Source organism: Vigna angularis, chromosome 4 (genome assembly GCF_016808095.1).
Source record: "Vigna angularis cultivar LongXiaoDou No.4 chromosome 4, ASM1680809v1, whole genome shotgun sequence".
NCBI classification, from domain to species: domain Eukaryota; kingdom Viridiplantae; phylum Streptophyta; class Magnoliopsida; order Fabales; family Fabaceae; genus Vigna; species Vigna angularis.
Genome location: NC_068973.1, coordinates 4,236,342 through 4,257,427, shown reverse-complemented (window position 1 = coordinate 4,257,427; position 21,086 = coordinate 4,236,342). Strand labels below are relative to the sequence as shown.

Sequence of the window (21,086 nt, the reverse complement as noted above, 5' to 3'; positions counted from 1 at the left end):
CAATATTTTATAACATGATAAGATTACTAATTTGTATAGGAACTATTTAAAATCAGCAGTGAATAGCATAAATTTTCAACTCTTAAAATACTATATTGAAGTACTCAATTTTTTCCAATTTACAGTGATGTGACAATAAGATTTGAATCTAAGACTCTATTCAATCAACTTTTTTTTTCCTTTGTACAATGATGTAACATTAAGGTTTGAATTTAAGATGTTGAATTAGTAGTATTAGAAAAACTGCGCAGTGTTGATGTGTGGTTATTGTATAAAAAACACACCCGAATGCAAGAAATTTCAGTGGAATGTAAGGTGGGTTTGGGACCCAAATTTTAACCATGGGAAGGAATATTGTCTAAAACACGATCATGCCGTGTAATTAAGCAAGGCTAATCTGGTTTGATTTTATTAATTTTTATATATATTTTATTAATAATACCCTACTTCTTTAATGAGTTCTTTTAACCATGCCTGTCTGTGATTGATTGCTTTAGTCTATATTTCATGTCGGCCTGTTCGCATAAAGCACCAAAAGAAAAGCTGTCTTCCTTTTGTTCAGCCCCTCTGATTTCCCGGCGACAAGTCAGTTTTCTCCACTTTGGTTCTTCAGACATCACCTTGTTACCTTAATCCACACGAAGTGTAGTTCCCATTTCCTCCCTCTCCATTTTGGTTCATTCTCTGGGGTTGTTGATGCTGCTGATTAGTCTGGTGCCTAGAAGGTGATTCATTTTGGCTTGTTTTTATGTGGGGATCAGTTTCTGAAGGCCTTTTTGTTTGCTTTGTTTTTCTTCGTTTGATTGCTTGGTGTCACTGTTGAAATGGTTGTTATTTTGTGTTGTGCTTTACAGGTTTTGGCTTCTTGGACACCCTCAGCTTCATTTGGTTTCAGCTGCAAGGTTCTTGTTTTTGGGTTTTGAAGTGTTGGTTCTGGCTGTAGCAGAATTCCATTGAGTCCTTGGATGTTGGCGGAGGGAATTGCAGAAAGGGGAGGCTTTGTGCTGAGGTTCTGCTAGTTTTTGAATTCGAAACTTGTGGAGTTGGAGGCAACTATTAGAAGCATTTCTAGGAAAAAGGGGTGAGCTTTTTGTTGATTCTGCTCGATGTTATTAGGGAACTTTGTGGTAGGTGCCGGAGGGGGTTCTGCATCTTCTTGTTTGCTTCTGGGGAAGTGTTGCTGCTTTTTTTGGACTATGAGTTGGAGTTAGAATTGTTGCTATTGTGGAAGACTTGGCGAACAAGGTTAAATCTTGTTTTAGGAAGAAGAGTGTTGAACTTGTTTGGGGTCATCGCTTTAACAGGTGCTAATGAAGGCTCCTCCAAATGGCTACTTGCCTAATTCCAGCGAAGGTACTTTTTCTCAACCATTACTTGCAGCCTCAGTAAGTATGTTTTCTGTCTCCCCCCTCTATGTGGTAGTGTTGTCCTGTTTCATCAAACACTAACATTGCTTAGGGATTCCGAGGATGATTGCTTTCAAGAAAAATGGTGATTTATATGAGTATATCGTACTGAAGGGAAGTTGACATTATTCATCTGAGTTTAAAGTTGATCTTTTGGTTAATTTTCTGGTGTTGCTTTGTTAGCCCTATTCTCCATGAGATGAATCCTTTTACCTGCGGCCTGAACAAAAGTGATACCTTGGCATATTAATCTATCTTTACTTGCATTTCACCCCTCATTTTTTTTCTCACCTTTTACTCTTTTGACCTAAAGATAAACTTTCATGGTTGTAAGCGCCAAATCTGAATGTGCTTGATGTTAATCCTTTGTAACTGAATTTTAAAATTGTGGGAAATCTTCATTTTTTTTGTTGAGTTTTCGTATGTACGGAATAATTGTGATAAATATATCCGTGCTTGCTACAGGGGAAAGGAAGACCATCAATTCAGAGTTATGGCATGCATGTGCTGGACCATTGGTTTCCTTACCTCCTGTTGGAAGTCTTGTGGTTTACTTTCCTCAAGGACACAGTGAGCAAGTATGTTTCTTATGCCATAATTCTAAGACCATGATATTCTTCATTGTGATTACCGATGAAGCTTCTTTTGACTACTTGTGACTTTTAGGTTGCAGCATCCATGCAAAAGGAGGCTGACTTCGTTCCCAGTTACCCTAACCTTCCATCCAAGTTGATTTGCATGCTTCACAATGTTGCTCTTCACGTAGGTGCACTTTCCTGTTGTTGCAATTTACATGGCAGTATTTCAATAGAGACAAGTTTATAACACATCTTAAAATTTTGAAATTTAAAGACTAGATGCATTCAATCTCCACTGAAATTTATCTTCCTTGAAGGGGCATGTACTAATAATTCACCTTCTTTCACATTTTTGGATCATGGTTAGTCACCAGGGATTTCGGATAAACTAATGTTCATCTTGAAGGAAAAGTGACATTCTGCATGACATGTCTTTTTATAAATTATGTCAATTGTCCTCTACCAAATCTTGGAGTTTAAGACTTTGCAAACTCTGTTTCTTTTTCTTCATTTGCTTAAGATGGTGGATATCATTTGCCACCTCATCCATATATTAGTTATAGACCAACCTGGGTTGATGGCTTGAAGCAACATCATTACAATTTCTCAAGAATTTGATATGATGGCCCTTTCTGATTTTTTTCTTTCGTGAATCTTGCATAATACATATATTGATAATTCTTTCTGTTTTGGATCAGGCTGATCCTGAAACTGATGAGGTCTATGCGCAGATGACTCTTCAACCTGTTACTAAAGTAGGTCAGCTGTGCAATCAGCTAATTTATTGATGTGTATCTGAGATCTATTTTCCACTGTTCCATGACCAATGATATGGAACTCATACAAGACTGTGTTTGATGTAACTGTTGTACAGTATGACAAGGAAGCAATATTGGCATCTGACATGGGTCTCAAACAAAATCAACAACCTACTGAGTTCTTTTGCAAAACTCTTACAGCTAGTGACACAAGCACTCATGGTGGATTTTCTGTGCCTCGAAGAGCTGCAGAGAAAATATTCCCACTTCTGGTGTGTATTTAATATTTTAATTTACCATGAGTTGGAGATTTTATGTGATCTTTTCATGCTGATTAGAAGTGTGTTTGATAGGATTTTTCAATGCAACCTCCAGCTCAGGAGATTGTTGCCAAAGATTTGCATGACAGTACTTGGACATTTAGACATATCTATCGAGGTATAGCAACTCTTACCATCCTTCATTGTCTTCATCCTTTGTTATAGTATATAATTTTTTCTCTTTTTTGTATGCCTCATTGATTCCCCAACAGGATTCATTGTTCTCTAAAACACAAAGATGCAACATCATTTAGCTTAAACTAAACTTATCCCAGAAAAATTCCAGGATTATCAACATTGGGATTGTATAATAAGTTTGACCAGATTATGATCATATAACTTAAGCATGATTTGATGATTTACATGGTTGGATGCTAAAATTTCTAGAACATCGGTTACAGGACAACCAAAGAGGCATCTATTGACTACGGGTTGGAGTGTCTTTGTTAGCACAAAAAGGCTGTTTGCTGGAGATTCAGTTCTTTTTATCAGGTTAGACATAAAAAATTTTATTTGAAACTTTTGGAATAACATTCACCCTATTGCTGAGTCAATTCATTTTGGTTATATTCAGGGATGAAAAACAACAACTTCTTTTAGGTATAAAAAGAGCTAACAGACAGCAGCCAGCGCTATCTTCATCAGTAATATCCAGTGACAGCATGCACATTGGCATTCTTGCTGCCGCAGCTCATGCTGCTTCAAATAACAGCCCATTTACTATTTTCTATAATCCAAGGTGCTATATATATTTGGCATATATTTAATATTATTTTATTACATGGAATGCATCCATTGAATATTTGTGACAGCCTCTTATAGACATCTGTCAATTTTACAGGGCCAGCCCCTCCGAATTTGTAATTCCATTGGCCAAGTATAATAAAGCTCTCTTCAATCAAGCTTCCCTTGGAATGAGATTCAGAATGATGTTTGAGACCGAGGAGTCAGGGGTACGCAGACATATGGGTACAATCACTGGGATCAGTGACTTGGATCCTGTCAGATGGAAGCATTCTCAGTGGCGCAATCTTCAGGTATCATCATAAGAGATGCATTATTTGTATAGCTGAAATAGGAAAAGGTAAATCAAATTGATCTAAAACATGCATTTAATGTCGTATAATCTACATGTACATGAGCATGTGCATAACTCTTTAATGTAATCAATACTGAACCTCTGCTGTAGCTTCTTGAGAGAGGGAGTCATGTTTTGAATTTTGATAGGTTGGATGGGATGAATCAACAGCTGGTGAGCGCCCAAGCAGAGTTTCACTTTGGGATATTGAACCAGTAGTGACTCCTTTCTACATTTGTCCTCCTCCATTCTTTAGGCCGAAGTTTCCCAAGCAACCAGGAATGCCAGGTAGCAAGAGTACTCACCACAACAATTTTAAATTTTATTCAGAAATTTCTCATTGCTTCCATTGATTATCAAGTTTGTCGCCTGTCAAAAAGTGTCTTAGTTTGTTTTTTTGCTCTGACAAACAATCTAATATATATTTTCACTTCAATACAAAATTCATGTGAGAAAAATCAATTCTGGCATATTGTGATAAAAATGATGAATTTGAATGTAAATATGTGATAGAAGTTAATAATAATTCATGTCACTAGCTGTTAGTTCCATTTTACTATTCTTAGAATCTAATGTTCTTAATCGGTCATCTACTCATTATTAAATGAAATCAAGTTGCTTCTATGAAGAAAGCATAATCTCACATCTAATAGCTTTATTGAAGAGTAACATTCAGAAAATCTTTATACTTTTTTCCTCTTCTTTTCTTATCACTGGTAGTTGTCTATAGATTGATTGTAACAGATGATATTTGCTTGCTTATTTGATTTTGCAGATGATGATTCTGATATAGAAAATGCTTTCAAGAGAGCTATGCCCTGGCTTGGAGATGACCTTGGAATGAAGGATGCCTCAAGTTCAATCTTCCCAGGTTTGAGTTTGGTGCAATGGATGAGCATGCAGCAAAATAATCAGTTCTCCGCTGCCCAATCTGGATTTATGCCCCCATCCATGCTTTCATCCAATACACTGCATGGTAACCTTCCCACTGATGATCCATCCAAATTATTGAACTTTCAAGCTCCTGTCCTCTCTGCACCAAATCTACAATTTAACAAACCTAATTTACCAAACCAAGTCAACCAATTGCAACAACCCCAAACGTCGTGGCCTCCGCAGCATCAACAACAGCAGAAGGTGCAGTCATTGATGCCAACAACCTTAAACCCGCTCCAACAGCAGCAACAGAGGCAACAACAGCTGCCTGTACTGCAAAACCTGTCACAACCACAGCAACAACAGCCCCAAATGCCTCAACAGAGACCACAACAGCCACAGCAACAACAGTCATGTCAACAGACCATCATGAATAATGAGGCAGTTTCTTCTAACCAGATTCAAAATCAGTGTGTGCAGCAACCAGTGACATACTCCCAGCTTCAGCAACAGCAATTACTCTCGGGAAATATCCCACCCCAACAAAGTTTTCAATCACCCAATAAGAATGCATTGCTGATGACATCCTTACCGCAAGATTCTCAGTTTCAACAAATTGACCAGCAAGCTAGTCTCTTACAGAGGCAGCAGCAACAGACACAGTTGCAATCATCTCCATTGCAGTTATTGCAACAAAGCATGTCACAGAGGACGCCACAGCAACCACAAATGACACAAATGTCACAGCAAAACAGCTCAGAGCAACAACCACAGTTGCAGTTGCTACAGAAATTGCAGCAGCAACAACAACAGCAACAACAACAACAGAAACAGCAACAACTCCTTTCCACTTCTAGCCCCCTTTTGCAGTCTCATCTTCTACAGCAACAAAATACTCATCAACAAAACCAGCAATTACCGCAGCTGCCTCTATCACAGTGTCACCAGCCTCAACAGCTTGGCAACAATGCTTTCTCAATGGAGAAGCTTTTCAATGGCAACAACTACTCTTCTTCGGCTTTGATGCAAACACAGCAGTTTCCTATGAACCAATCCCAAAATACACAGAAATCATTAACTAATACTAGAGCTCCTTCAACACTTACAGATGGAGATGCCCCATCATGCTCAACTTCACCGTCTACTAATAACTGCCAGATATCTCCTTCAAATCTGATTAAAAGAAATCAACAGTTACCAACCACATTAGGAGGACCTTCGGTAGTTGAACCCACTAATCATTTGATACAGGAGCTTCATAGAAAGTCTGAGATGCAGATCAAACACGAATTACCCTGTGTAAGAGGACCTGACCAGCTGAAGTGCAAAGGGACAATTGCTGATCAGATGGAAGCTTCTTCTGGAACATCTTACTCTATCGATCCTAATAATATCCACCAGAACTTCCCACTTCCCAGTTTCTGCATGGATGGTGATGTCCAATCGCACCCGAGAAATAATCTTCCATTTACCTCTAATCTTGATGGATTAACACCTGATACTTTGCTCTCAAGAGGGTATGATTCTCAAAAAGATCTTCAAAACTTGCTGTCCAATTATGGTGGTGCTCCAAGAGACATTGAAACTGAGCTTTCCACTGCTGCCATTAGTTCACAGCCATTTGGGGTGCCAGACATGCCTTTTAAGCCTGGATGCTCCAGTGACATTGCCATCAATGACCCTGGGGTTTTGAATGACGGCTTGTGGGCTAGTCAGACTCAAAGAATGAGAACATATACTAAGGTTTGTCATTTACTTGTTCAAAAATCTATACACCTATTATATTTGCTTAACACATACGGTGTCTTAATGTTTAATGAAACAGAAATAGGGATGTCATGCAATTTTTAAATAGTACAAGTCAAACATCATTTTGTTATCTATATTTTACTGGCTCATGTGAATTGTTTATGACCAGTACATTTCCTATATATTTTTATTGATATTGTCTAATATTCTTAGTTCAACTCGTTAACCTAAGTCAACGCTCTCATTTCCTACCCACTCAAATGCTTTAGCCTGGATTACTTGTGTTTAAATACATTATTTGGATAATATTCAAATGCTTGATACTGTTTCACATATTTTGAAGGTTCAAAAATGTGGCTCTGTTGGAAGATGTATCGATGTTACCCGTTACAAGGGGTATGATGAACTCCGGCATGATTTGGCTAGGATGTTTGGAATTGAAGGGCAGCTAGAAGATCCTCAAAGGACAGAGTGGAAACTAGTCTACGTAGATCACGAAAACGACATTCTTCTTGTTGGTGATGACCCTTGGGAGTAAGTAGTCATCAATTCCTAGTTGTTCATAGTCCCTAATGTTTCATCCATTCAGATTTTTTTTTCTTAGTCTAAAACTTGCAATTCCTTGCAGAGAATTTGTAAGCTGTGTCCAGAGCATAAAGATATTGTCATCTGCTGAGGTACAGCAAATGAGCTTAGATGGAGATTTAGGACATGTTCCAGTTCCCAATCAAGCTTGTAGTGGAACAGATAATGGCAATGCATGGAGGGGACAGTATGATGATAACTCTGCAGCCTCGTTTAACCGATAAGGATGTCTAGTATTGACATTTTGGAGCAGTCATCAACTTGTATATTTTGAGAGATGGAAGAAGACTAACTTAACCCTTAAAATTTCTTGTTGGTGTTTCTATATATCACCAGTGGAAAGGAGATAAATTCATTGCACGGGATGCAGTTGATGGGTAGTGTAGAGCAGGTTGAACATAGAGGCATCCGGTTAAATGTCAATGCAATGTTTTGAATGGTGAGAGAGAAGTTTAGATACCTGGATGTACCAAGACCAGATTCCTTTTCCAGAAAGATGCAGATTCTATCTTTTGAACTGCTTTTCTTTTGGCTGCTAGCGCAAGCTTAGGATTTTTATCTTTTTTCTCGAGGTACAGCCATATAGGTCAGCTGGTGTATAATATATATGATTGTATTGTTCTTCTATAAAAGTGTTTTACTTACAGTTCCGTAAATCTGGTGATCCTTAAAGTTAGATGAAGAAATTAGGTAACCAAGTGATGATAGGGAGAGTAAACAATACATGCCAAATTGTCAATGCTAGCTTTTGTACAAGTGCCGACGTTGTTTTCATGATGGGAATTATGAAGTTTGGTTATGATAAAAAAAGAAAGTCATTTATTCACTTATTTGGACTTTTGGGTATAATGTGCTTTAAATTTCCAGGAATTGTCATAGGCACAATGATTTGTTTATAATCTTATGTGTACTTGATAAATATGGTAATAAAGTTGAATAAAATTTCTACATATATGCTAAATATATCGTATATTTTCAATTATCAAATCATATTTTCACATTACAAAATCTCTATTTACTGCATAATAAGATTATATCTTCAATAATCACTCATAACTTAACATTTTCTCTCAAGATGGATGTGTTATAGGTTAGACTTGTTTAAGAGCACTTGCTCTCACAATTTATAGGTGTTTAGTTTATTAATGGTGGATTGAATTTGATACAATATAAAGGGAGAATTGATTTTGTAAATAAGCTTAATGCTGGGTATTCTCTAATAATTGGAGCTTAGTGAAGATTTGTCGCAACCTTTTAATTTCATTTGCAGTTGCCATGACACTATTTTATTTTAGCAAGTGTGTTATGTTTCTCTGGAGCATTTCTTCATGTATTTTCGTAAAACATTTTTCTTTTTTTTTCTTTTATTTGTACCTTATCTCTTTTTATCTTTTTCTTTAACACTCTATTTCACTTCTGATCTAATATGATTTGAGAGAACAGTTATAACACATTACTGACTCAATTATTGTGAGAACATACTAGTAAAACTAAAACGGTTCAAATTGAGATTTCATCAATTTAAAATAGATGCGTTTATTTTACAATCCATTAAATTAAAATATCAACTATCATAATATCAATGTTAAATACGTTCAATGTCAATGTCCCATAAAACAAAGCTGCTGACAAGTAACCTACAAATTAGTCCATTTTAATTAACTCATAAATCCCTATTCCTTTATCTTCACATCAATTAACAAAATGTTCCAAGATATTGCAGAAGACGATTCAAAATCCAAGGCATATTGTCTAGCAATAAACTATATTTTTCAATCGTCATTACAATTAAAAAAAATCCACTTTCCTCAAGATGGACACGAAAAATTGAAGTCACAAAAACCAGACATATTGTTCCTAGGAGAGGACAGCCATGACATCTGAGACCCTCAAGGTAATATAGTCACCATCTTTTCCCTTGAAGTCATTTCCAGCATATTTGGAGTACAATACTGTGTTCCCCGGTGTCACGGACAATGGTTTTCTGTTGCCTTCCTCGTCCAATTGCCCTGGACCAACTGCTATCACCTGTAACATACCAAGTATTAGGAAAACATTATTCGCTATTAAGATCCTTGATCAAGTAATAAGCATAATCCTATTAAACAGTGATATAACTAGAATATCTTTTCAGATAGAAGAAGACTGATAGGATATTATAAGAATGCATACTGTTCCAATAGAAGGCTTCTCCTTGGTTGCCTCGGTAAGTAATAAACCACCAGCAGTTTTTTCCTCGGCTTCAGCAACCTGCATTCAATATTTAATCAATCAGAGGGTACATACATTTGATATGCATTTCATGCAGCAATTCAACTCCTTAAATATAATTGATATACATTTGATTTCAGGAGGTTGCATGCAGGCCACATATTTAGATATGCTAATACTAACCAATATAACAGCTATTCTGAAAATCCAAATTAAAAAGACAATTCTACAACATAGGCATTACCAACATAAATCACTACCTATTGCCTGCAAGTGGAACTTAAATTAATCTGTCCCTTCTTGAGCATCATTCATAAAGAAGACAACTACTATTTCTGGTTCAAGAAACGATAATTCCTACATTTCTATCTTAGACATACTTCAATGTTTCATTTGGCTATCATGGTTTTCATATGCGATCCATTACCGTTATGGCTATTCACAATATCCGCATAACAACAGTAATTGCAGCAGAATCAATCTTGTTTGCCAGTGTCAAATATCACAACGAAACCCTACCCCAATTTAGAAACATGTTGGCTATATTAGATGTTTCATAACCTTTTGTTTAAAGGTTTGGATATATCAATACAGATGTATGAAAAAAATGCAAAACATAGATACCTCCCAAGGGACCACAGTGCCCCTTTAGATGCTGCTCTATTACGTATAAGAAGATTAACAAAACTTAACATCTGAGCAGAACCTAAAAATATCAAGAGAATTATATTATAGGATTAAGAACATGGTTGCCAAATGATCTAGTATCACTTCCACCTAAAGATCCAAACACTGGAATAAGCAAAGGAAAGGAAATACCTTTATGAGGACTCTATCATTCAAGGGTTTAAGTTCCTTGATGTCATCAGTTTCAAGGATACCGACAATGTCATCATCCTTCACAATAAGATGCTTTGTACCATTGAATTCTACCTCGGTACCAGCATATTTAGAATACACAACTTGCGCACCAGTCTGTATAAAGACAACACCCATCACTGAGAGCCAACCTCACTACTTTCCCAGAAAATTAAACACAGACCACTAAAGGTTAAAAGACTCTAACAAAGCAGCAACATTACCTTCACACTAACATCTACTTTTGACTTCCCAACTGTCTTTCCTTCACCAACAGCAACCACCTCACCCCCTTGAGGCTTAGTTTGAGCGGTTGAGGGAAGCAAAATCCCACCGTCAGTTTTCTCTTCTGCTTCCTTAACTTTTATCAGTACTCTGTCACCCAGAGGCTTAATTGCGGTGTACTGCACAACAAACCAACAGTTACATGAAGCTATTGGATTATCAAAGCACAAACTTTTCATTCAATAAACCAAAATTGTTGAAATATGCCCTGTACTTCAAAATCATCAATCATCAATTATATAACATTTCGTTCCATAACTAAATTACAAGACAATCCAAAATAAAATAAAAGCCAAGAGAAAATACTAAATATTTGGTACAGCATTGTTCAACAACGTGGAACAAACAAAAAAGGAGGAATTTTCATTTTGAGTTAATATTCTCTAATTAAAGAAGATTACTAAAATTAATTAATTATACAAGTATTATAGAAGAATAAATAAATATAGAAATCAAATAAGTTTGTTTCATACTAGTTCCTCTTAATAATACATATTACTTTATGAATAAACTAATCTTAACTTTCAGAAGAGTTCCTTGTATTTCTAGCTAACATTTTTTTCTCCTTTCTGGAAATGGATAGATAAACCTATCCAAACATACATTAATAATCTCTAATTCATCTATATTAAGTATACTCTCGCTTCACCGCTAGGAATTCAGCACATAAAAAAAAAAACAACCTATAAATAATTCATCTTTTTCATATACAAAAGTAAGAGTTAAAAGAATAATATACATACACACACACCTTAGGGGCAACAACAGTGGCAGCTTTAACGACCAACCCCCTGAAGGACCTCTGGGGAAGATTGCCAATCCTCACACGGCCCATCTGAAATGTCGAAGGTCGAAGCCTTTCCAACGACGTCGTAGAGACTGATGACGCTATTGCTGTGAGCTGGGTGCTGGCCATTGAGTGGAACTTACTTACACTGCGCAAACCAAATTCATCAAGGAAAAGGCAAACAAGTTTTGAGTTTTGCGAGCAAAGAATAATATTGCGAGAAGAGAGTGGAATTATCTACCTTAGTAGAGGCGAAGAAGAGAGGTTTGGAAGGAAGAGAAGGGGCGTTAAAAGCTGAAATGAAGATAATAAAACCCTAAATAGAGATAGGGGTTTTATCTGATGATAATGGACCCTTCTAGAACCAACTAGTGTGAGTCTGCACTCGTGAGCATAGGATAATGTGAGTCTGTTCCGAACCAACCTTCTTCATGACTAGTTTTTGAAAAAATAAAATAAATTTATGAAAATATAATTAAAAATTTAATATAAATATTTCATTTTATAAAATTAAATAATAATATTTTATTATATTTATTGTAACAATATATCATAAATTATTATCAATATTTATTATAAAATTAAATTAAATAATTTTTATAATTTTATTATATAAAGTTTTTGTTTACTTGTATATAGTTTTATAATTAAAAAAATTAAATTTAAAAAACGATGTTAAAGTTAAAGACCCTGTCACTTATATACTTATATGGTAAAATTAATACAATAATTATTTCAATCTTAAAATACTTTTATTTATAAGGTAAAAATAAAAAATAAATATAAAAAAATAAAAATCATCTATACATATATATAGAAAATTATGAAATTAAATATAAATAATTTTATTGTAAATAGTTTTTATTTATTTTATAAGTAATTTTAAAATTAGAAAATGACTAAATTTAAAAAAAAATGTCAAATTAAAAAATGGTTAAACTAAAGAAACGATAAAACTGAAAAAATAATTATTTTAATTTTAAAAAATATATTTAAAAGATAAATTTAGAAAATAAATATGAATTCGAATTATGTAAGAACTTAAAAATTAGTGTATAGAGTTGATATATGTTTTAAAATAATGAGATTGAATATTTTAGTTTTAAAATAATTTAATAATATAAATTGAACTTCTTAAATTCGTTTTATTACTTAAAATACAAAATATCTCTCAAACTTGTTCCTTGAGTTTCTCTACATTCTCTCTAAGAAATATAACTTCTGAATAATCTATTTGACGATCAAGGAGTGTCTAGGAGATCACTACAGTGTGTTCTCCAACATCTACCGATCAATTTTTTAGTTTAGAACAAGTAATTGTTTGGACTCCTTTTTCCTTTTCGCTTTTAGTTTGAGATCTTGTCTCGGAATTTTTTGGTCGCATGTGTTATCTACCTCTCTTTCTTAGTTCTTTGTTGATCAAAGGTTTTAAGGACTCTCTTTAATCACTTTTCTGTGTTCTATAGGCATTTTTAGGATTCTTTGAGCTCTAAGCAAGGGTTTTAGCGTGTATAGAGCTCAGTAGTTTCGATGTAAGGTAATGGAATCTAGTTTTTGTCTTTAAATTGGATTATAATGTATAAAGTTGTGACTGCTAATATGTATGTTGTTGGCTATGTATAAAATGATCATTTTGGTCTTAATTGTGTTTGATTGAGAATAATGAATGGTATGATGCTTGATTTTGTGTGTGAATTCTATGTGAACTTGGAGTTGTAATATCCCAAAAATATAATATTAAACTATAAGAAAGTATCACATAATCAATATAATAGATCAGTTAACATGCAGAAATATAAGTTAATTTACAATCATCTATCATAACCATAAAAGCAAGCTTTATATACAACCAGCTAGAACAAAACTATATACATCTACTAGCTTGAAGAAAACTACACATCCATTGATCCTCCCAGAAACCTAACAACAAAACACAAACAAAATGGTAAGCTAAAGATACAAAAACAATTCATATTACACTTAAACATTTCATACACGACGCATATATCACATGAAATTAAACAAAACATCTTAAACATACAAGGACCTAGATTGGACTATTTGGATTTAGTATGAATGTCGAGCTATGGCGGGTTATGCACTTGTGGTGACCTCTACTGCTTTGCAAAACCATTGTCAATGGGTTTTACCCTAACACACTTATAAGGTTAGTCTATAACACGTCTTAATCCATACTAGAAGCACCTAGATTAAGACCTCATGTTACTCTCATCACATGTGTCAATCTTCTCTATTTAAGAATGAATGACCATTAGATTGTTAAGATAACCTCCAAGACTGAGCTACTTGCATTCATAATAACAATGCTTGTCCTCATTGGGTTTTTTCCTTCATCCATGGTGGTTTTTCCCCTTTTGGGGTTGAAGAGGAAGCTGGGTTGCATATTGAAGGTGCTAAGGCGCAGGGGAGACGCAATTGGAGCATGGAGTAACTACCAAGAACCTTGGGAGAGGGCTTGCATCTTCGCTTTGGTTTTCATTTCTTCCTTATCTCTTCAATTTGTAGAATCCTAAGTTATTCACCATGGAGAGCTATTCTTATTTGATGAGATTAGTTGTTAAACTCTTGTGTAATTTTGTGCTATCAATGATATATGTTTTTCCAATTCATGTTAGTATTTAATTTCCATGTTAAATGCTTGATGTAGATTGTTTTCATGCTTGATTTGTGGTTCTTGATGTATTGGAAAATATGACTTAAATTTAAACTTGAAATTGAATGCCTAATGAAAGCTTGTATCTAGGAATAGAACATGATGCATTAGTAATCTTAAGTCTCTTGTACTTAATGCATGATTTCTTGTTGAGGATTCAAGGAATTGGAGCTTGATGAGTTATCATAGACACAAAGTCACTAGAGATAGGATTTGAGTACAATTGTGAGTTGATTTTGACTTTAATATGGAATTGAGATGCTTGTTAATGCATGATGTAAGATCCATGAAAAATATTTAAATTTAATAAATAGTTGTTTTTTTTTTGTTTTTTTTTATTTTTATAAAGTTAATAAAAGTATGGTAAGAAAAAAAAATTAAAATTTATGATAGGTAACAATAATAATAATTTCAAAGGAAGGAGTTTAAAAATTTGAGAATTTATTTTAAAAAGTTAAGAAAAAAAAATGAATAGTAAACAGTAAATAGTGAATAGTGAATAGTTAAAAAAAATATTAAAATAAATTGTGGAAGAGAACACTCCACGTAGAATTAATCATTCAGAGATAAGAATGGTGAATAAAAAAATAATTTTTGAATAGTAAAAATGAATAGTAAAAGTGAATAGTAAAAATGAATAGTAAAATTTTTTGGCTATAAATAGCCAAGGGGGGAGGTTGAAGATTTGCACCAAAATTCTAGAGAAATTGTAAGAGAAGAGAGTTGGAGGAAATTCTAGTTGAAGAGGGGAAATTCTAGAAGTTTCCGGAGAACGGTTTGAGAAGAGGAAACTAAGTCTGGAATAGAGGTAAGGGGAGCTAACTTTGAGTAATTCCTTTTGTATTATCTTGAGTCTTGAATATGCTATATTTTGCTTTTGTCTGACCTTAAATCTTGAATATGGAGTATTTTGTTTCTGTATGATCTTGAATTTTAAATGAGAGTATGCTTTTGTGTTGATATCCAAGTGTGATAGTTGTAAAATGTGATGTTGATTATGTTATGTCATTTGTATGTTATTAGTTGTTTATTTTTGTATTTTGGAAGGATTAGAAATTGTCTAACCGGCTCTGCCAGATTCAATTTCTTGTTTCCCCAAACATTTTATTGTTTTCCTTATTTATTTTTATTGTATTTTGGAAGGATTAGAAATTGTCTAACCGGCTCTGCCAGATTCAATTTCTTGTTTCCCCAAACTGTTTATTTCTTTACTTATTTATTTTCTTGCATTTTTGGAAGGATTAGAAGTTGTCTAACCGGCTCTGCCAGATTCAACTTCTTGTTTCCCCAAACTATTTATTGCTTTACTTATTTATTTTATTGCATTTTTGGAAGGATTAGAAGTTGTCTAACCGGCTCTGCCAAATTCAACTTCTTATTTCCCCAGACATGTTATTGTTCTTGTTATTTAATTATATTGTATTTTTGGATGGATTAGAAGTTGTCTAACCGGCTCTGCCAGATTCAACTTCTTGTTTCCCCATGAATTTTTATATTAAGATTATTTTTATGATTGTCAAATATTGTATTCTTATATGACCATTTATAGTAATATTTTATTATTGTTAATTGTTTATAATTATCTTGTATGAATTCTATTATGAATGTTTATTGTGATGTTTGATATGAAATTATTCATTTGAAATATAGTATGAGTCTCGGGGAGAGACTCTAAATTGGCATGGTATTAGTGTATATGTTGATGTTGAGGGTCCTGTTGTTGGTGGTGATCCTAAAACTCTAATAATTTTCCAGTCTCAATTAGAGAAGGATGTGTTATGTGGTGAGAGTAGTAGGAGGTCCTAGTCTATGTTTATAGACATTAATGAATTAACCTTGTGGGTGATATGATATATTCTATTTGGCCAAAAATTTTGTTGTTGAAATCACCACAAGTGCATGACCACCCGAGACTTCCATCAACATTATATCCGGATAATAGGGTCTAGTATGATAATTGCATCTTACTAGAATTTATGGTGAATGTATTACGTATAATAATAATGTCATGCTTTTCTTTGAACTTTGCATGGTAGCTCACCCTTACTTGTTTGTTTGTGCCGGAAAAATCTTATTTTTGCGATGATCGTATAATGTTTTTGTTATACGGGAGCAGATGAGGGGACGACGTCTGAACCAATTCAAGTGAAGGAGGAAGCAGCAGAAAAATGAAGAATATTTTAAGAAGAAAAAAAAATAAAATTAAGAGTGTTTTATTTATGTGTGAAAATATAATGTATTTCTAGTGTGAACTATGTTACTCCTAAATGGAGGATTGTAATATTGTACGATGTTTTCTTTATTAATGAAATAAATTTGGGTGTGAGATGTTTTATATTTTGGGGTGTTACACATGAGAGTGAAGTGGATTAACTCTAGTCTTAACAAATTGTAAATACTCTATGATACAATTCCTTGCACAACAACTGTTTGATGAAAATACCAAAAATGAGTTTATTGTGTTTTTATGAACTTTGTGATCAAATTGAGTTAGAAAACAAGAGTTTTTAAGTGTTGCACAAGTCTCTTGGGAGACAATGATATTTATCACTTGTGACGTTGCGACCAGTGCACTTGTTATTGGTTTTGCAGCCAATAATATAGAGTATTATAGGCTTATTTGTGTCTAATGTTAAAGGATGAGTTGAATGATTAATATTTGATTGCAACTTGATCGATATGATACAAATTGTTTAAATTAAGTTGGTGATAATAAATTTATATGTATTATCCTTGCATTTTGTGGTTGTGGTTTTCACCTGTGACGATCATATATGAATGTTTATATATACGAGAGTAGACATTTCGCAGGTAGTAGTGAGGATTGATAACGATCTTGTGATGTTGTAAATAGGAATGGACACATGTATACATTTATGTGCTCGTGTATTCAACAATGCCTCCTTGTTAATAAAAAAATGTTTGTATTAAAAAAAATATTTGAAAATTTTGGAAGACGGTGAGTACTTAGTATATAGACTTACACTTTTATATTGAATATTATTATTTAATAATGATTTGATTTGGGTCATTACATCTTCCATAGATCATGACATGATAAATTCTATATTTGCAAGTTTGCTAAAACACCAAATTTTGAAATATAGAACCTCCTTCAACTCTGACAATTAAATATCTTCCTCTATATGAGTAGGAAACTAATAGAGTCAGAATAATCCTTTTATACGATCAATGTCTCAATAACACACAACTAATGTAGTATTTTCTCTTTGGAAATTTCTGCATTATCCCCCAAATCATACAACCAAACATATCAATATGCTCAATTCATTTACATTATATGCAATTCATACATTACATTTATATTTCCAACAACAATTAACTCAAATTAAGCATTTTTTTTCAACAAGAAAATAAATATTATACTTGAAATTTCTCTCTCTTATTGAGTGCTAACGTGAAATAACAAATGTATCGGTCACAATGTAACAAGTACTAAATAAATTATCATTCTCTCCTATGGCACTTGTGTAACACATGACAACTCTTGCAATTTATAACTAATTTAGACAAGCAAATTCACAAAAACAAAAAAAAACTCTTTTTGATATTTTAATCAAATAGTTGGTATGCAACAAAAAATTAACATAGATTATTTACAATTGTCAATATTAGACTTCAATCACTTGAGTCTTATGCATTCTTAATCATCTTAATTCTAATTTCAAGTTAAAATCAACTCACAAACTTACTAAAATCCTATCCCTAATGGCTTTGAGCCTATGATTAGACATTAAGTTTCAATTCCTTACACCCTTAACAAGTAAAACATGCCTTAAGGTTAAGAGTCTTAAGATTACTAATGAATCATGTTCTACCCCTAGACACAAGTTCCATTAGGTACTTAGTTTTAGTTTTAGGATAAAAAAACATTTTCCAACATCTCAAGAGCCAACATCAAGTCATGGGTTATCAAGCCACAACAAACATTGATCATAAAACCAAATACTAACATTAAAATGGAAAAACACATGTATTAAGATCATAAATGCACAAGAACTTAGTTTATTACATTTAATCTCAACATATAGGTTTAGCTTTCCATGGTCGAGGAAAAGCTTCCCAACACCATTAATCGCCTCTAAGGACCTCTCCCAATAACACAAGGTGGAGAGAAAATGTAAGAGTGAGATAATGAGCCAAAACCTCACAAAATCCATGAATAAATACCTTAAATTTGTGTTTTAACGTTGTTGTTTGATGACATCTTAGAGTCGTCAGGTGCAATTACTTAAAACGTGTGAATGAGGCTGCTTCCATCATATTATCGCCCAATGTTGTCATTGTGTAGCCCGATGTTGCTTACTGGAAATGTGGTGCCCAACATCCTTCTTGTACCATCCAACGTTAGGTTCCTTGCAACATTATTTGCTCTCTATGTTCGTAGTGTTGAAACGTGGGTATATGTCTTAAATTCATATTTTAGTTGTGTAATCATTCTTCCTTAAAGTTTAACTTGTTTTTCTCTATCAAAATTGTTTCCTATTAATTTATTCCACACACTAAAATAGAGATTAAAGCTAAAACAAAGATAAAATAACTAAAACATAGAAATATACAAAAACAAGATAAATTTGAGGATTAAACAAGATAAAAATATAGAAGATCTCATTTTATTAACAAAACTTACCATAAATACAAGGTAAAAATTAATGTTATCACTGAGCAACACTAAGTGAAACACTCGTTGAACAATAATTTGGACCAACATATATTAAATCACAAATTTGGTCTATCCAACCCTCTAGGTAGAAGTTTAAGCTTAAAACAACATCAATCAAAGTGCACAATGCTATTTAAGAAACCAAATTTGTGAATGATACCTCTACAAAATCTCTCAAGTCAACTACACATATACGGATTTGCTTTTGGTACCACTCCAAAAGGCCTCTTATTTTATCCGATGTGGGACTTTGTTTGTACCCAACATCCTCCCCTCAAACAAAGGACCACCTCCCCTACAGCGAAAGTCTTTTCTTATCCTCGCTAGCCACCTGCCAAGGCTTCACCTGATCATGGAGGGACGTACTCAACTGATCCCGGTCACCAGACCTAAATCATGGGCTCTGATACCATTTGTAGGGAGGTTCAACACACACACATACACATAGATATCTCCACAGTGATAAGTTATTGTCCGCTTTGGGCCAAGCCCTCACGGATTTGCTTTTGGTACCACTCCAAAAGGCCTCTCTTAACAATGGAGATATGTTATGTGTATATAAACTCATGTTCATCTCTTATTTTATCTGATGTGGGACTTTGTTTGTACCCAACATATACATCATCAAATTCACTTATTAGCATTAATCCATCACATACATATTGAACTCAAACGTATCAAAATCAAAATCACATATTACTAGTTGGAAGTTACTATAATACAAGAGTTTCTCTTACTTGGTGTAGAAAACACCCTTGACTTAAAGTCTCTTATATAACTTTAGTTCTCACAAGATGCTCTAAATACCTACACACTCTAAATACCTACATTAGATCACAAATTTATGCATATTATAACAATCGCAACTAAACAAATATTTAATTTGACCTATTTTGACTCATATGCATAGATGTTAGAACTATGTATGTTTCAAAATACTAAACTAAGTCAAATATAAAGCAAAAAGTAAATAATATTCTGATAAATAAAAAGTGTATAAATCTTTCTCATGAATCCATTGGTTGTTTCTATCATATAATAAATAAGAAATGAGCTAAGAAAATTAGAGAAAAGAAAGAAAAAAAATATAAAAATAAACGTATAATATTATTATCGATGAAATTAATACAATTTTTTGTAAATAATTTTTTTTAAATCATAGTTGTTTTTTTTTTCAGAAAATATTTCTTAAAAAAATCATAAATATGTTTATTGAAATTATTTTACAATAAAAATTACAAATATTTTTACAAATAATTTTTTTATTGAAAATTTTGTAAATAATAAATAATTTTCTAATAGTATCCGGTGTCTTATGCTTAGAAATAAATAACTTAGTTACTTAGTTGCATTTTCTTTGTCTTAGAATTATTTAAATACATTTTTTCATAATATGTATCTATAAATATTTGTAAAGATAAATAAAATAAAATATCTTATAAGTTAAAATTATTTTTTTCATGAAAAAAAAGCATTTATAAAAACTAAGATAATTTTACAAATTCGTTTATGTATAAAATTAATTTTATTTTACGAAAAAAAAAATCCATAAAAAACTAGAAGTTTTTTTAATAGAGAAACTCCAAAAGCTTCTCTAACATTGTATGCCAATAGGTTTTATAAATTTCAACTGAAAAACTCACGAAGCTTTTGTTTTTTTTGTCTATCCAAAATAGGTTTGTTATACTTGTGGTCTATTCAATAAAATTATGAGGGTGATCGCTTTCAAATTGTATATTTATACCAATTCATGAACAAAAGTACAAAACATCATTTTAGTTCTAGAATTATACATACCAAGTAGAAGAGAGACAAACTAATATTCAAAGAATGCATACTTTGATAATAACTGAACAAGCCTTTCCATTATATAGATTATAACATAATAATAAAATGTTCAGTTAACATTAGTTATACAACAATTTAAAATGTTCAAAGTATATTTAAATTCTACTAATAACAATTATGTTTTTAAAAGTAATGAAAAAAAATGAAATTAATGAAAATTTATTATGATAAATATAATCCACCATCATAAAAAAAGTTAACTGATAATATTGTTGTAATAAAAATAATGATTATTATAACTAATAAAAGAAATATGTCATAACAAATTGATTAATGACATTTTCATTATAAAAATTATAATTATTATGACCGGTAAGAAACAATATATTATAATAAATTAAAAGAAAAAATTTATTATAACAAATATAATATACCTATTTTATCTATCA

General features: G+C 32.9%; 2 protein-coding genes across 2 annotated transcripts; one reads left to right on the top strand and one right to left on the bottom strand.

Moving 5' to 3' along the window:
• Positions 1-471: 471 nt before the first annotated feature.
• Positions 472-8,006, top strand: LOC108331633 (auxin response factor 19). The gene is made up of 14 exons (XM_052875720.1): positions 472-725; positions 855-1,353; positions 1,872-1,984; positions 2,073-2,168; positions 2,683-2,739; positions 2,859-3,014; positions 3,096-3,180; positions 3,464-3,554; positions 3,637-3,801; positions 3,904-4,099; positions 4,290-4,428; positions 4,916-6,759; positions 7,109-7,299; positions 7,394-8,006. Exons 2-14 carry the CDS (start codon positions 1,311-1,313, stop codon positions 7,572-7,574), a joined length of 3,357 nt encoding a protein of 1,118 aa, XP_052731680.1. The 5' UTR covers positions 472-725; positions 855-1,310; the 3' UTR covers positions 7,575-8,006.
• Positions 8,007-9,080: 1,074 nt separating this feature from the next.
• LOC108330578 (20 kDa chaperonin, chloroplastic) lies at positions 9,081-11,891 on the bottom strand. Its single transcript, XM_017565067.2, has 6 exons — positions 11,733-11,891; positions 11,456-11,639; positions 10,644-10,823; positions 10,381-10,536; positions 9,523-9,600; positions 9,081-9,378 (listed from the first exon to the last, which is right to left on the bottom strand). The coding sequence occupies exons 2-6, from the start codon at positions 11,618-11,620 to the stop codon at positions 9,208-9,210; spliced, it is 750 nt and encodes a 249-aa protein (XP_017420556.1). The 5' UTR covers positions 11,621-11,639; positions 11,733-11,891; the 3' UTR covers positions 9,081-9,207.
• Between the last annotated feature and the right edge of the window lie 9,195 nt (positions 11,892-21,086).

What these genes read in the sequence shown, in the direction of transcription:
- LOC108331633 (XM_052875720.1), top strand. Translation starts at nt 1,311, where the DNA reads ATGAAGGCTCCTCCAAATGGCTACTTGCCTAATTCCAGCGAAG. An exon ending in CTCTTCAACCTGTTACTAAA is followed by an intron (nt 2,740 to 2,858) that starts GTAGGTCAGCTG and finishes ACTGTTGTACAG; the next exon opens with TATGACAAGGAAGCAATATT. An exon ending in GATTCAGTTCTTTTTATCAG is followed by an intron (nt 3,555 to 3,636) that starts GTTAGACATAAA and finishes GGTTATATTCAG; the next exon opens with GGATGAAAAACAACAACTTC.
- LOC108330578 (XM_017565067.2), bottom strand. Translation starts at nt 11,620, where the DNA reads ATGGCCAGCACCCAGCTCACAGCAATAGCGTCATCAGTCTCTACGACG. An exon ending in CCACTGTTGTTGCCCCTAAG is followed by an intron (nt 10,824 to 11,455) that starts GTGTGTGTGTAT and finishes TTTGTTGTGCAG; the next exon opens with TACACCGCAATTAAGCCTCT. An exon ending in ATGATAGAGTCCTCATAAAG is followed by an intron (nt 9,601 to 10,380) that starts GTATTTCCTTTC and finishes TATTGAATGCAG; the next exon opens with GTTGCTGAAGCCGAGGAAAA.